The sequence below is a fragment of the Paracoccidioides brasiliensis genome (assembly GCF_000150735.1).
Source record: "Paracoccidioides brasiliensis Pb18 unplaced genomic scaffold supercont2.4, whole genome shotgun sequence".
NCBI lineage: Eukaryota > Fungi > Ascomycota > Eurotiomycetes > Onygenales > Ajellomycetaceae > Paracoccidioides > Paracoccidioides brasiliensis.
The window spans coordinates 2797511-2810286 of NW_011371361.1; the positions used below are offsets into that span (position 1 = coordinate 2797511).

The window sequence follows — 12776 nt, forward strand, 5'->3', positions numbered from 1 at the left end:
AAGAGAGCTGGGGATCACTGGGATGCGCTGTTTCAGCCCTATAGACCATAGAAGGTTTGAACATGGCTGTCCGGGGGGGGGGGGGGGGGGTGAAACACCGCTTTATATGCCACCTGGATGTCACTGATTTTCTATCTCTGGACCGTGTCGTGTCCTTTTTCCGACATACTCGGAAGAATGCACATTCCCGTTACCGTTTAATTCTCATTTGATTTGTTCTATTAAGACATGGCCCGTCAATCTCAGTTCCAATTAACGAAATTGAACTCTGGTTTAATCACTAGCCACCTAGGCATACCCGATGCTTGGAACCTATGAGCACTAATAATATATTATTATATTGCACAGGACAAACGTCATCTGCAAAGTTTACAGCGCATTTCAAAATCGTCTTTTCGTTACTTCCAGTCTATACCAGCCACATGAGGAATGCAAGATCGTTCGAAACTCCCATCTCATATTTGCCGGGATACATTCCAGCCGCTGTCGTGTATGACTTGGAATGGTTCTGTTTCAGGCGGTTTGCGCAGCTCTCTTGGAGACGTCATCATCTCCCTCTTTTGTTCGGGCGGTTGCTCGAACGACCGAATTGTAACGTTTGAACGGCGCTGTCACATTCAGCCTGCCATATTCTGTAGCAATTGCGCATATCAATATCAATATGTCTTATGTACGCAGATCGTCTAACTCCCCAATTTCCGAGCTGGGTCAGGCTTCTTCGGCACCATCCGGAGGGCTATTCAAAGCTGTCGGTATGGAACTGAGGTTTATAACTGTCTCCAGCAAAATGATAAGATATAGTTATGTATTCCCCGCAGCTTTGATACCCACACCTTCTTCTCTTGATGATCCAACAGTAAAGTAAGATGAATTGCACATTGCACACAAGAAAGATACTACATTTCGACCTCTCAATCGACCGAAGCGTGACAGACTTCTCCAGCCGCCGCGAAATATCTAGGGAAATAGGAACGGTGATTCATCATGTTCGATCTCAATGTGTCCTACGGCATCATACGTACCATCTCACACCTAACCATTGAAAGAAAAGTAAAAGGCTCTGGTCTACCTGAGCATATTACACAGTACCACATCCCACATTGGCACACGACTAAAATGGTCCACTTATGGACATTTCAGGACATTTTTCTTGCTGTTGAGGTCCCTGCTTTTATCATTTTCCGGGCACGCGCTGCTACATGGATGGATGGGAATTTAGAGTTGTAGGTGTGCATTGTATATGTTTGTGTTTGTGGATATGCCGACTGTACTTCTTTTTCCTGTCATTTGTACCAGAGATTTGTAGTGCCAGTTTCAAAGCCTCCTATTCACGTCTTAGTAGGAAGGGCACGAGTACCGGGCAAAGGTTGTTTGTTATTAAGGTCAACACCCACACCAAATACATATGTGAGCGACTGACTTCCAGTGCCTGTTTCGGCAGCAGGAGTCAGAACTTGCTCAGATAAGATGTCGTCACTTCTTGACCGCTGGATTGTTCTCAAGCTATTTGATTTGTATATAATATAACATGTGCACATGGTAATATACTTGTGTTCAATGTTGTGCATATTCTCTCCAACTTTCGTGAAAGTGCTGTCCCACCCATCTTCCTTCTTCATATTAATGCTGCATCTGCGGATGGAAGAAAAACACACCTTTCACTGAGAGAACGGGAAGGTATGTACAATACCCAAAAAGGAGTCCGCCCGTGAAGGGAGGGGGACAATATAAACGACGAAAAGAGTGGACTCCACAACCAGCTCCGACCTTGGGCAGGGCTTTTTAATGAGAATATGGCGTGATGCAAGATCGAAGAGACATAGAGAAGTCGTATTGAATGGGGTGGTGGGGGAGTGAACAGTAAGCGGAGTAACGGTTTATCACACGTTGCGCATGAACGGGTAACTAATAACGGTCCCTCCCGCCGAATGAAAGGATTGGTGGGGAGAAAAGAAGTCAATTGGGAAGACTCAGTGCAAAATAGTCAGCGAGAATATGCCTTCTGTGATGGTACCTCTGTAGGTAGTATGGGATGGTTCTTGTGGCACGTGAATCGGGTAATAGGGGAGTTAATCGTGTGCTCTTCTCCCAAAGGCATTAGAGGAGACTCAATTGATGCGGGGAGAGAAACGAGGGGGCGGGGGTTGGGTGAGATAGACTCTCTCGATCAGAGACATGAAATATGGCATGGTCTTATCATTATTGACGATCATGAGGATAACGAGGTGGGGAGAGAGAGGTAGATATAGATCCCTATATGTCCATGTGTGCGTGTCACCATGCAGATATCTTTTACCCGTCGTCCTTGAGAAAGGTTGATTAGATGGAACACGGCACTGAGATGTATGTTAGATGATATGATAGATATGGATCTTAACCCCCAATCTGACCTGAGCATCAACGTTTATTCATCATCGCATCCATCTTTAAATACAGTAGCCTCTTTGGAAATGGTAGGAGTCAATCAATTATAGAAACATATTCAGGGGACACTGGCTTGAGCACATTGGACATATTCTGCCGGCCTCCCCCCGTTGCCATACTGCGCCCCTACCTACCTGGAACGGCTCCGTCTCACTTCGTTTCCCCTCTGCTTCAGCGACACCAATGTTAAAACACCATCGTAAAAGAAAACAGAGCTTGAAAGCCTGAATACCATCGAACATGTCAAATTTATATATATACATATATAGTATAGATGTCATTTAAACTGCAATATTCTACAATGGAAAAAGAAAAGAAAGGGAAATTTTGGCTGGCATGGTTGAGTAGAGTCAGGAAATGAAATGAACCGTATGGCCACAGTAGGGTATGGCAGAGAGGTAAGGAGAACATAAGGAGATGGTATATGAGTGTTGATATTAGAGAGATACAGGGTGCTTTAAAAACCGTATCAAGAACACGTTATGTATTTGAACCCCTACGGCTCCAAATTTCCGAGTCCAGGTCAGCCACCTCACGGAGCCCTTCTCTTTCTTGCAGCGCATTAATGATTGGCATATTTTATTTATACCAGTATTCAGGCCTTACAAAGTCGGCCATGGTCTTGGGTTCCTCGTAGGCATGGTGGTGTTCATCTAAAAAAAAAAAAAAAAAAAAAAAATAGTATGTCAGTGCCTTCTTGTCTGACGGGTCTCGAAGAACGAGCGGGATAACATCGTCAAATATGAACAAATATTTCACATTAGGAATGAACCAAGCAGGACAATTGTCCTATATAGTCAAAAATATCCTTGTCGTTCAGGGATTACGTACCATGGTGGGCATGGGGATCCGACTCAGGCCCAATGTACTCCATCTTGACAACGTTGCCGCACTCGGAACAACGCTCAATTGGACGCTTGCGGGATACCTATAATGCATAAGAAAAGATATTCAATTGTCAAGATGCAAAACATGCGCAAGGCCAATGTAGTGGTGCATCATATCTCCAATTGACGGGGTATCCTTACCGTCAGCCAAATAACAGTATGGGAGTCCGCAGGGAAGCCGGTACAGCCCGCATATTGCTCATCTCCGCCGGACTTGACAATAATCGGGTTATCGAGAGTCCCTATCAAATTCGAACGTCATTTTAGCGCTTTGCATAGGCCAACGAGTATCCTTCTAACCCCCTTACAATACCAACCCCACTAGCCAATATGGTACGTTTTTGGAGCGGGATATACAATGGGATATGGAATCTGCGCACCCAATCTTGACGAATCCAGTGGTCGCATATCGAAAACGTCAACTCCGTGCATTTTCCCTAGAAGTTCCAATCTTTCCAAACCAGTTGCTTGTTCGTAATCAGTGGGGATGCTTCCGGCTTTCGCTCCGGGGGGAAGAAGGTCGGCTTCGGTTTCGATATCTACAGTCAAGGAGTCAGAAAACTTGTTTCGAGTGACGGATGCAATGCAATTTCAACACCAGAGACGTGGTGCGGCAGCTCCATCGTTTTCATAGGAAATTGACAACGCCCTCAAAAAGAGGTATTCCGCTTTTTCTTCGGTTGCGACAAGAAGAAGTGGAATAAAAAATGGAAGATGGAGGTCTATAGGCTGACCTTCGAAGGACACTAGTTTGCCTGCTGGCTCTCCGGGCTTGGGATCCCATTTGGATGGCTTTGCGGCATTACCTAGAAGATCATAAATCTTCGGATTAGCAAACAATTTGAAAATTCACCGTGATGAAACCGTCATCAAAGGACGCCTATGAATCAATTGATCGTTGGGGTACAATGGGGCGACGCAGAAATGAGAGACTGTGAATTGGGCGGGCACGTACGTTGGGCAACAGATGCGGAAAAGGTACGTCTGGCAAGGGCCTTGACGGGGGTGCGCCTGGCGAGGATGAAGGCAGTTCGTTGAACGAACATGGTTCCAACTACCAATGGCTTGCTAAAGAGAAGTGGTTGTAAGTTACGGACTGGGGTTCTTGTTGTATTATTTGTATCTGAGGTTGATATTGTGGTTGAGAGTCGAACCACCACCAACTGGATCCGGGTTTTGTTAGTCAGCAAGCAGTTTAAAGGTCACCTGATATATCTTTCGTGATTGGCCGAAAGCGACTTGCCAATCAGAGTTCTGTTAGGGTCAGCCCTAAGTGACCGTTTTGTAGTGGACCAACTCACCAATGGATTCTCTTCAATATCAACGCGCAATATATACATACATTGTACCCGCAACTCTTCCCAGGAACTACGAGTCGGTCTGGTTGCCTTCCGGCATTTGCTACATAATGGAACAAGGACAAGAGAACTTCTCCGTATCTTCCAGGGCGTCCACCCACTGATTCCTTTTCTTGGTAGCCTTCATGCGTGTAACCTTTCCGCAGGAATTGCTAACGTGGCTCACAGCTCACATACCTATGTCACAGCAAACGGCCAAATCCGCCGTTTCGATATGCATAAAGAAACGGTGAGACCCATGGAGTACAGAAGAGGACCGGGAGGAAAGGGGGCTACAAAAATCGACAGGGGGCTGAACACCACACAAAGCCAGGACTATGGGTTGGACAAATGGAGAGAAGGATCATTTGGTGATAATTCACATCTACCGTTCCTTTACCTTTTTATTCTTCGTAGCCCCGTCCGTACTTAGTCCGAAGCAAACAACGGGGGAAAAAAAAAGTCATGCCACACGAAGGGGAAGGGTCGCAGGTAAGAGGCGGATGCAAGCATCGCACTTTGGATTTCCTTTAGAAACCGCCCCATCTCTATATTTTATGTATGAAGAACAAAAGAAAGGTGAGGAGAAGAAACGTACGCCCCAGAATTATTGGTGAACATTCAGGCGTCGCAGAGAAAAATAATGACAAACCAGAACCAAAAAAAAAAAAAAAGAGGCACTGCTTGAGAAATAGCAACATAAAATCGTCAAGAATCATAGAATCGAAGCACCCCCAATCCGGATTGCCCTCCTAACTTTTTTAATGGGACCCAGCAATAACCCCAATCCAATAACACAGAATGGAAAGTGAAAGGAGACGGACAAAAGAAGCTGTAAAAGATAGCAACGAGTGTGTTTAGTGAAACAAAAAGACTCCCACCCCTCCACACAATATATGATAGCAAAAGTAATAAAAAAGGGTATCATTGTCGCGCAATGCCAAATGCTAACCAATCCCATTCACCCAACAAGTATCATGTATTGAAAAAGTAGGAAGACAAGTAGAGCAGCCGGAGGATAGTCGCAGACTTTGCGGGGCTGAGCAAGATGTATTCAGTTTGTTCGCGCAGACAGACGGAAAATTTGCGATGGCCAGGACCATAACTTGTGATCCGTGTGACTTTTATAGCCCTTGCTATAATACTGTTTCGGATTTCTAGCCACCCGCAGACATGTCACCGTTTAACTCCTGTCTCTTCTCGGCTTTTGTTATATTTTGTTATTTTCTTTCTTCCAAGGCCACAAGAGTCGGGGTTCTCGTCACCCTCATGTTATATCTCACCAAGCCAGAGACCGTTCTTCAATATTTCCCCCCCCCCCCCGCTTTCTGTTCAGGTTTTGCGGGAGCGAAACAGATGGAAGACTGACAATGGATATCGAAGTCATTTGGAAGGTCCCATAGAATATCTTTTGCAGCCACCGCAATAATTAAGGCTGAGGAAAGCAAGAAGGAAATCAACATAATTTCCTCCGGCAAAGAAGGCGTACACCTTCGAAGTCACACATGTTCACGGGAAGGAAGCCGTGCCCGTATCCTAAAACTTCTCCAAGTGGGCCCAAACACGGGATATTTCTATGACCGCCTGTCTAAAATTCTGTGGCTTTGTCTCGACATGCTGCAGGAGAGAACCCATTTCCAACCTTGTTCGCTATCACACGCCAGCGGTCATTTTCGTACTCATGGATCGCGTTACGCAGCCGTTGCACCTACGAAAAGTGTTAGTCTAATCTATACCCCAGTTTTTTGAAGAATCATTGGTAGTTTCTGAGCGCAAAAAAAAAGGTAGTCATACCGTCTCATCCGTCCAGACTGTCGCCTTGGCCTTTAATTTGGTACAATAGCGAACTTGCAGTGTCCCGCTGGTCCGACCAGGAAAGAAGTCGGCAATTTGCTTCCATGTGAGGTTTTTATTTTCCTTCAGCTCCACGAGCAACGCATCTTCCTCCGGGGTAAATTTCAGCTTAGGCCCTCGCGGTCGCGGCGCGGGATCAGGCATTCCAGGTTGCCCAACCACACTTGGAGGCCCAGAGACACCCCCCGGTGATGTCAAGTCTGCATCGGAGCGCTGCGCCCCTGCAAGTGTGGCTTGCGAAGGTAATCGATGGTGGTGATGGTGTTGTTGATGATGTAGTGAAGAAGCTGGCTGGTAATCGTGTTGGCTGGGAGGCTGGTGATGCGAAGAGGGGTCCGATTGGGTAGACAAGAGCATGTCAGTGGATTGCGGTTCATCCCCGTGGGATGCGTCCGAGAGCATTGAAAGGCTAATCCCTGTAGTGTGATCGTCACCGGATTCGCCAGGACCGTCGTCGATGCGCGCTCTTTTCGTTCCGTGTCGCTTACTCGCATATGATGGTAACTGAAGTGCCCCGGCATTAAAGTGAGGTGGAAGCTGGGGTGCTACCATCTGCGCGGGGAGTAGAACGGGTGGTTGGATGTCGCGCACCGCGTTATGGGATCCCGCAGAGGACAACGCAACAGCACCTGGTTGCCCATGCTGCTGCTGCTGCTGCTGGGGCGTCTGCTGCTGCTGGTGGTGATGGCTCGACTGTTGCTGTTGCGGTTGAAAGGATTGATGATGCTGTCCACCTGAGAGGAAGCCAACATCAGGCCTTGCGCCATGATGAAGAGACTGTGGAGAATGTTGGTTTGTGTGGTAAACTAGCTGACTTTGTTGCTCCTGAGCTTTTGACTGCTCTTGGGTCGAGTAATCAATCTGATAATCCCGATACGGATCTGCCAGCGTCACGGTTGTGCACCGGCACTGCTAGAGCTCTCAAGCCCTAGCAGGCTGCCGGATGATGCGCAAGTAAATCGTATTGCAAATCAGCGGCAAACGCTGTAGTCCCGAAAGAGCGTCCTGGACCTTTGGATTGGGCTTTTTTTTTTCTTTTTCGTTTGCCTTTACGTGAGATAAGATATCAGCGTGCTTGAGTCGTAAATCGCGCGAAGCTTTTGTGTCTTTCGGGTGTCCGCAACGTGGAATACCAGTTAAGTAGGGAACGGGGTAGTGGAAGATGCGAGGGCAATGCTACGGCTCTGGAGAGTAAGTAACAAAAAATTATCAAAGCACCCCGCCTCGGATGAAGAGCGAGTTTGACGGGTCAAAGGGTAAATGAGTTATTGTTGGATAGTTATGTCAGAGCAGGTGGTCATTTTTGAATATTTTAGGGCTGAGTTCTGGGATTCGCGAAACGAGACTTCTCGAACTTCTTGACGAAAGAAAGACAAAAACGGTAGTGCATAGTAGTATTATTATAGTGGTCAGTCGAAATAGACATTTGTAGATCAGGCGGGACTGGGATGAGGGACCAGAAAGGTGGTTGTGCTACAAGAGGTTTGGCAGCATGTAAAAATAATAATATGGGCTGTTGACAACCTGCATCATAAATTAAATAATGGGACGGCTTTCATGGGCTGGCGCCGGCCACTTGAAGAGAAACACCGTTGTCCGGAATCGCTGCCGTTAGCCCTCTGCTAAAATTGGACTTGGGAATAGACCAAGTTCTAGGCGACAATCTTACACCTGCCCAGGCGCGAAACTCGAGGCGGGATCTGGAAGTGGAATACCATAGATCAAGTCCTGGGGAAACAAGTCTTCCTCAAAATTGCCGATATAAAGAGAGAGATCCACAGATATCCCTTTCACTATTTCACACATTTCCGAACTTTCAGGGGGCCGGAGATCAGCAAGACAGATAAGGACATACAATAAACAAAAGTGTATGGCATTCAAAAGACAACCAGAGCAACGACTGGATTCCTCAGGAACAAATACGAAAAAAAAGGGTAGGGAAGAAGGGTTGAGTGAGTGAGGAGTTGGTGAAGAAGACTCCCAGTCACCGACGAAATGCAAGAGGGAGCATGCCGCGAAAGCTTGAGAAACTTTAACGGGTCTCTTGAGGGGGTTGTGTACACATTCGTAGTCAAAGATAGAGAAAGGCGACTTCTGGAACCACAAGATGGTGGCCGCAGAGTCGAGGGCGGGAATTGCAGTTGGTCCAGGCTAGAAGGACTTTGCTGGGATAGCAGGGGGAAAACAAACATGCTCGACTTCGCGGCTGCGCAACTTCCAAGTCGATTGCCATCTGGGATTGATGATGTGTAAATCCAATGCGCAGGGCTCTGTTTCACTCCTCGGGACCATCCCTCCCATGGCGCTCGTCATTGCCAGGGCTTCTTCGCGGTTGGATGAGAAATAGCAAGGACTGATGCTCATACCCATGCCACTTGGTCATGAAGTTAGGCGTGCAGGTGGCTCCGTTCCATGCTCCCTGATCATCTTAATTCCTCAAGACTGTAACGCCTAAGAAGTCACCGCCATCTCCTTGAATGACAGAAATTACGGTGCACGTCGCGTCAAAATCCCAAGCTAGACAAGACTAGACCGAAGCATCAAACAAAGCCGTGATCGACAAATAGCAAGCTAATCCCATCGTGCGCGCTCCGGTTGCTCATCAGTGTTCGTCCTAAACCTTCTGTTCCCCACACTTAATTTATTTCCTTGATCACACCACGTATCCACACGAACGTCCTAAAACTTAATCGCTTCGGCGCGGAGCAATGGCGTCAATCGGGATTTGCCAAAAAGAGACGTTACATATATCAAAACTGAAGGATTTCTGGAGGCTGAAATTGACATTGCTTGAGCCCTGGCTTCAATAGTGCCTCCATTTGTGATTATTGATGCGACTCCTTGCTAAATTTAGGTTTAAGCCGGCGGGAGTTAATTTCTTCATGACCGGGGGTCAAAAAGCAAAAATAGTAGTAGTATCGTGGGTGGGCAGTGAAGACCGCCAAATCCCAGAGCAGCCGGTAATCTCTAATCGCACGATACGATGTTGACGTTACAAGCGACCTCGCAGTTCTGGGCAATGGATTCTGGTCACAGTGCCTTGTATCACAACTTGGCCCAGCGTGGAATTGTGCCTTTTTTGTTGGTTTTACCATAGGTAACTAAAGTTCGGTATTCGACACGATACCTAGGTCGTAGCGATGCGGTGTATCATCCGAACGTAATGCGCGAGGGAGAAACTTGGAGACCGGAGTTGGTACGCCTTCAATTCGGGCTCTCAATCAAGGAAGAAGACTTAAAATGGGGTGTGAAATTATATGCAATTGTGTTACAGACAGCAAGATTTAAGGTCAAGGAGAGATCCTTGGTGGGACTAAACCCGTTGTTGAAACACGCCTCAGAAGACTAACCTCGGTGCTAAATAATTTGAGATTGATGATGTTCAAGCCTCAACAAGTCCACACCGGAGGTTGGAAGAAACGTGGGGGAAAGACCCGAGGCAGTGCGATTGGATGTAAGAATCTCTCAACTCATCTACAATGAACATGAGGTCAGCCACAGGAACTCTCCACTTAAAAGTTGGAGATGAGGGCAAACTCATCCATACGCAGGCTAACATTGAGGTGCAATTGATCCCTGCTAAGCGGAATTGGAGGGAATTGGATAGCGTGGACATGTACAGACATGCTTTTTCAGCAAGTATCCTATCAATATGGGACACAAAGTGCGCTGCATCCACGAGAGATGATCCCGGAACTGCGATTGATAATCTATCTCAGATATGTCCCTGCTGCACCTGAGGAGGGTTTGAGATCTTGACTCAAAACCAGTTAGTTCAACTTCAACGAACACTGCAGATGTTTCGAGCATTCATTATTATCCTCTTCATTCACCAGTGGCAGACAGTGCACATTCAAAAATAAAAATATAAATAAATAAAAACAAATAAAAAAAAGGAATAAAATACACTTTTCTTTTTTGAATATTAGTTATGTCTAGAGCAAGATCTTCAACAACTCTTCAAATCCGAATTCGAGTAGTTAACTGTCTTGGAAGTAATCACTGAAACAGCCATACCATTTCATATCTGACCCATTATTAACCAATGCGACGTATGATAAATACACACCAATGCATGCTAGAAATGGAATAAAGACCAATAGGCGGCATCTAAGCAACATGCGAGACGACCAACAGCTGCCAAGGGAGTTGGGTGGTAGTCAACAACGAGCGCACTGGGATTTCTTGTCGGGGCCTTAATAATGCCAGACCTACAGTAACAATTGTTCTGACAGAAATCGATAAGCATTCACCTTTCTGGGCTAAAACTCCAAATATGGGAGATAACTTGTCCTGCACGAATTATCATCGTCACGACGGTCGCTCTCCTTACAGATTTTGTATGGTTGGCTCTGCACGCACTCAGTGTCGGGGCAGGACGTCTCCGTTGGAAAACGCGAGTGCAGAACGTCGCTTGAACAAGAAAGGAAACACTCAATTAGATACTGGGCAATGCGGTTGAAGGTCATTCGGAAGCTTGTCCTATCAAGGGTAATCCCCCCAGATGGAGATAACGAGCCATCCTACTGCCAAAGGGTAGTCTCCCACCGGCTCGAACCGTTGTGTCGCTTAAAATGGTTTTTTGCCTGATATGCCTGTTCCTGCGTATCTATAGAATGGGTGATATAAGACAGATTGTGATGGTCTTGTATTGCCGGCAAAGTCCTGACGGGAAAATCCAAGAAAATAGGTTTTACTACCAACTCGCCTAATATCCTTCTGACAGATTGGAGAGATGCATAGTCCGATCCTGCATGATACGTGGTCATTGCTGGTTGCAATTAGTGAAATGGTTTCACAGACGATATCACTTTTCTTCTCTTCCTTCTTCCAAAGGCTTCTCTGGAACAACTCATATAGTTTCTGCGCGGGTACGAAGCACCCTATCTCCATGGGAAGTGCAACTGGGTCATGTAAGAGGAAAATTGCACGAACCGCTAAGTGAGCATAACCCGGTCTGCGGCCATCTCTCTATGAACTACCCAGACTTGATTTCAAAAACACGGTCATAGGGGAACTATTACGGTTTGCAGGGGAGAGGCGGGGTTCGGGAATTCCCCATTATCGGGAGCAACATCGGTTAGCGTCTTCAATGGGCAACCATGCCTCACGAAGAGGCATTCGTGGATGACTTGATATTTTGATAAGAGAACTTGAAAGGGGACAGCGAGAGTTTCCCATATCCCATCATTCTGAAAGCTGTATGGGAGGGAGAGATACCAGAATTCCCCACAGAAGAATAAAGCTTGGTCAATCAAATGGAACGTCAACTCTGGACGGTTGAAAAAAAAAAAAAAGATAGATACCTTCCCTGCTTGATCCACGGATGTATCATTCGATCATTGCGTTTTGACGATAGTCAATCTCTCAACAAAAGAGCTGGTTTGGCCGAGATCTTCTTCTTTATTATATTTATTTTGATTTTTTTCTCAAATCTAGATGAATAATGATTCCCCATCACAGGTTGTTTTCTACCTCAATATCGACTGGGGTTAACGAGTTTTAACTCCTTTAGGGGCAATCCTGGCCTCCCATCAGACGCCAAACCCGGATGGTTCTAAAGGGCAAGCCATGCTGCTGTGCCATGTCTGTTATATATAGTTCAGTATGGCCTTGTCGAAAATGTGGAAGAAAATCTCACTGTTCAAAAGTATCACCCCACGAACAGAGCTACATAGAAGAGAATGATACTTGAGATAGCATCACAACTTATCACAACATTTTAGGCTCCGAAAGATGAAAATCGCCAACAGCCGGGCCGCCTTGCCCTTTATCCTATTGCCTTCGAAAGGGAACCGATGTCCGAAATTATAGGTACGTAACATCGACTACATCTTTTGGTCAACCACTGATCAACTCTGCCATACGTTTTAAGATTTCTCTCCGTCTCATATCCCAGTCTCCCCTGCAGGATGGTGGAACCTATTCCCGACATGCGAGGGCGAATTGAACCCAGCTGTCGGATATTTGATCACTTATTGTAGGACCCTTTACTACCAGGACAGGTAATTTTGCTCGGTATGGATGCGTAGAGCAGTAAAAAATGACTTGCCTTTAAGGCTTTACGAGAGAGGATTATGGTGTGAGGGGAGGGTGAAAAAAGGAGTGTGCTCGTTGAAGCTCGTTAATCCATCATCCCTGACAATATTTTCAGCCACCCTAACAGCTAAGGCCAACATCTCGAGGCCATTATTCATAACGAGCTGAGCCAGGCAACCACAGCCACAATGTCAAAATCAAGACGAAATCTTGTTTTCAGCATTGAGGTCATAAT

General features: G+C 46.2%; 3 protein-coding genes across 3 annotated transcripts; all 3 read right to left on the reverse strand.

Annotated features, from left to right (window-relative positions):
- Positions 1 to 1328: 1328 nt before the first annotated feature.
- Positions 1329 to 1619, reverse strand: PADG_04396 (uncharacterized protein; the record flags this gene model as incomplete). Its single annotated transcript, XM_010761145.1, has 2 exons — positions 1329 to 1503; positions 1549 to 1619. The coding sequence occupies 2 exons, from the start codon at positions 1617 to 1619 to the stop codon at positions 1329 to 1331; spliced, it is 246 nt and encodes an 81-aa protein (XP_010759447.1).
- Positions 1620 to 3247: 1628 nt separating this feature from the next.
- PADG_04397 (cytochrome c oxidase subunit 4, mitochondrial) lies at positions 3248 to 4357 on the reverse strand (the record flags this gene model as incomplete). The annotated part of the gene is made up of 5 exons (XM_010761146.1): positions 3248 to 3352; positions 3453 to 3553; positions 3692 to 3850; positions 3917 to 4117; positions 4267 to 4357. 5 exons carry the CDS (start codon positions 4355 to 4357, stop codon positions 3248 to 3250), a joined length of 657 nt encoding a protein of 218 aa, XP_010759448.1.
- A 1879-nt stretch (positions 4358 to 6236) lies between these two features.
- Positions 6237 to 8220, reverse strand: PADG_04398 (uncharacterized protein; the record flags this gene model as incomplete). The annotated part of the gene is made up of 3 exons (XM_010761147.1): positions 6237 to 6356; positions 6443 to 7383; positions 8172 to 8220. 3 exons carry the CDS (start codon positions 8218 to 8220, stop codon positions 6237 to 6239), a joined length of 1110 nt encoding a protein of 369 aa, XP_010759449.1.
- Between the last annotated feature and the right edge of the window lie 4556 nt (positions 8221 to 12776).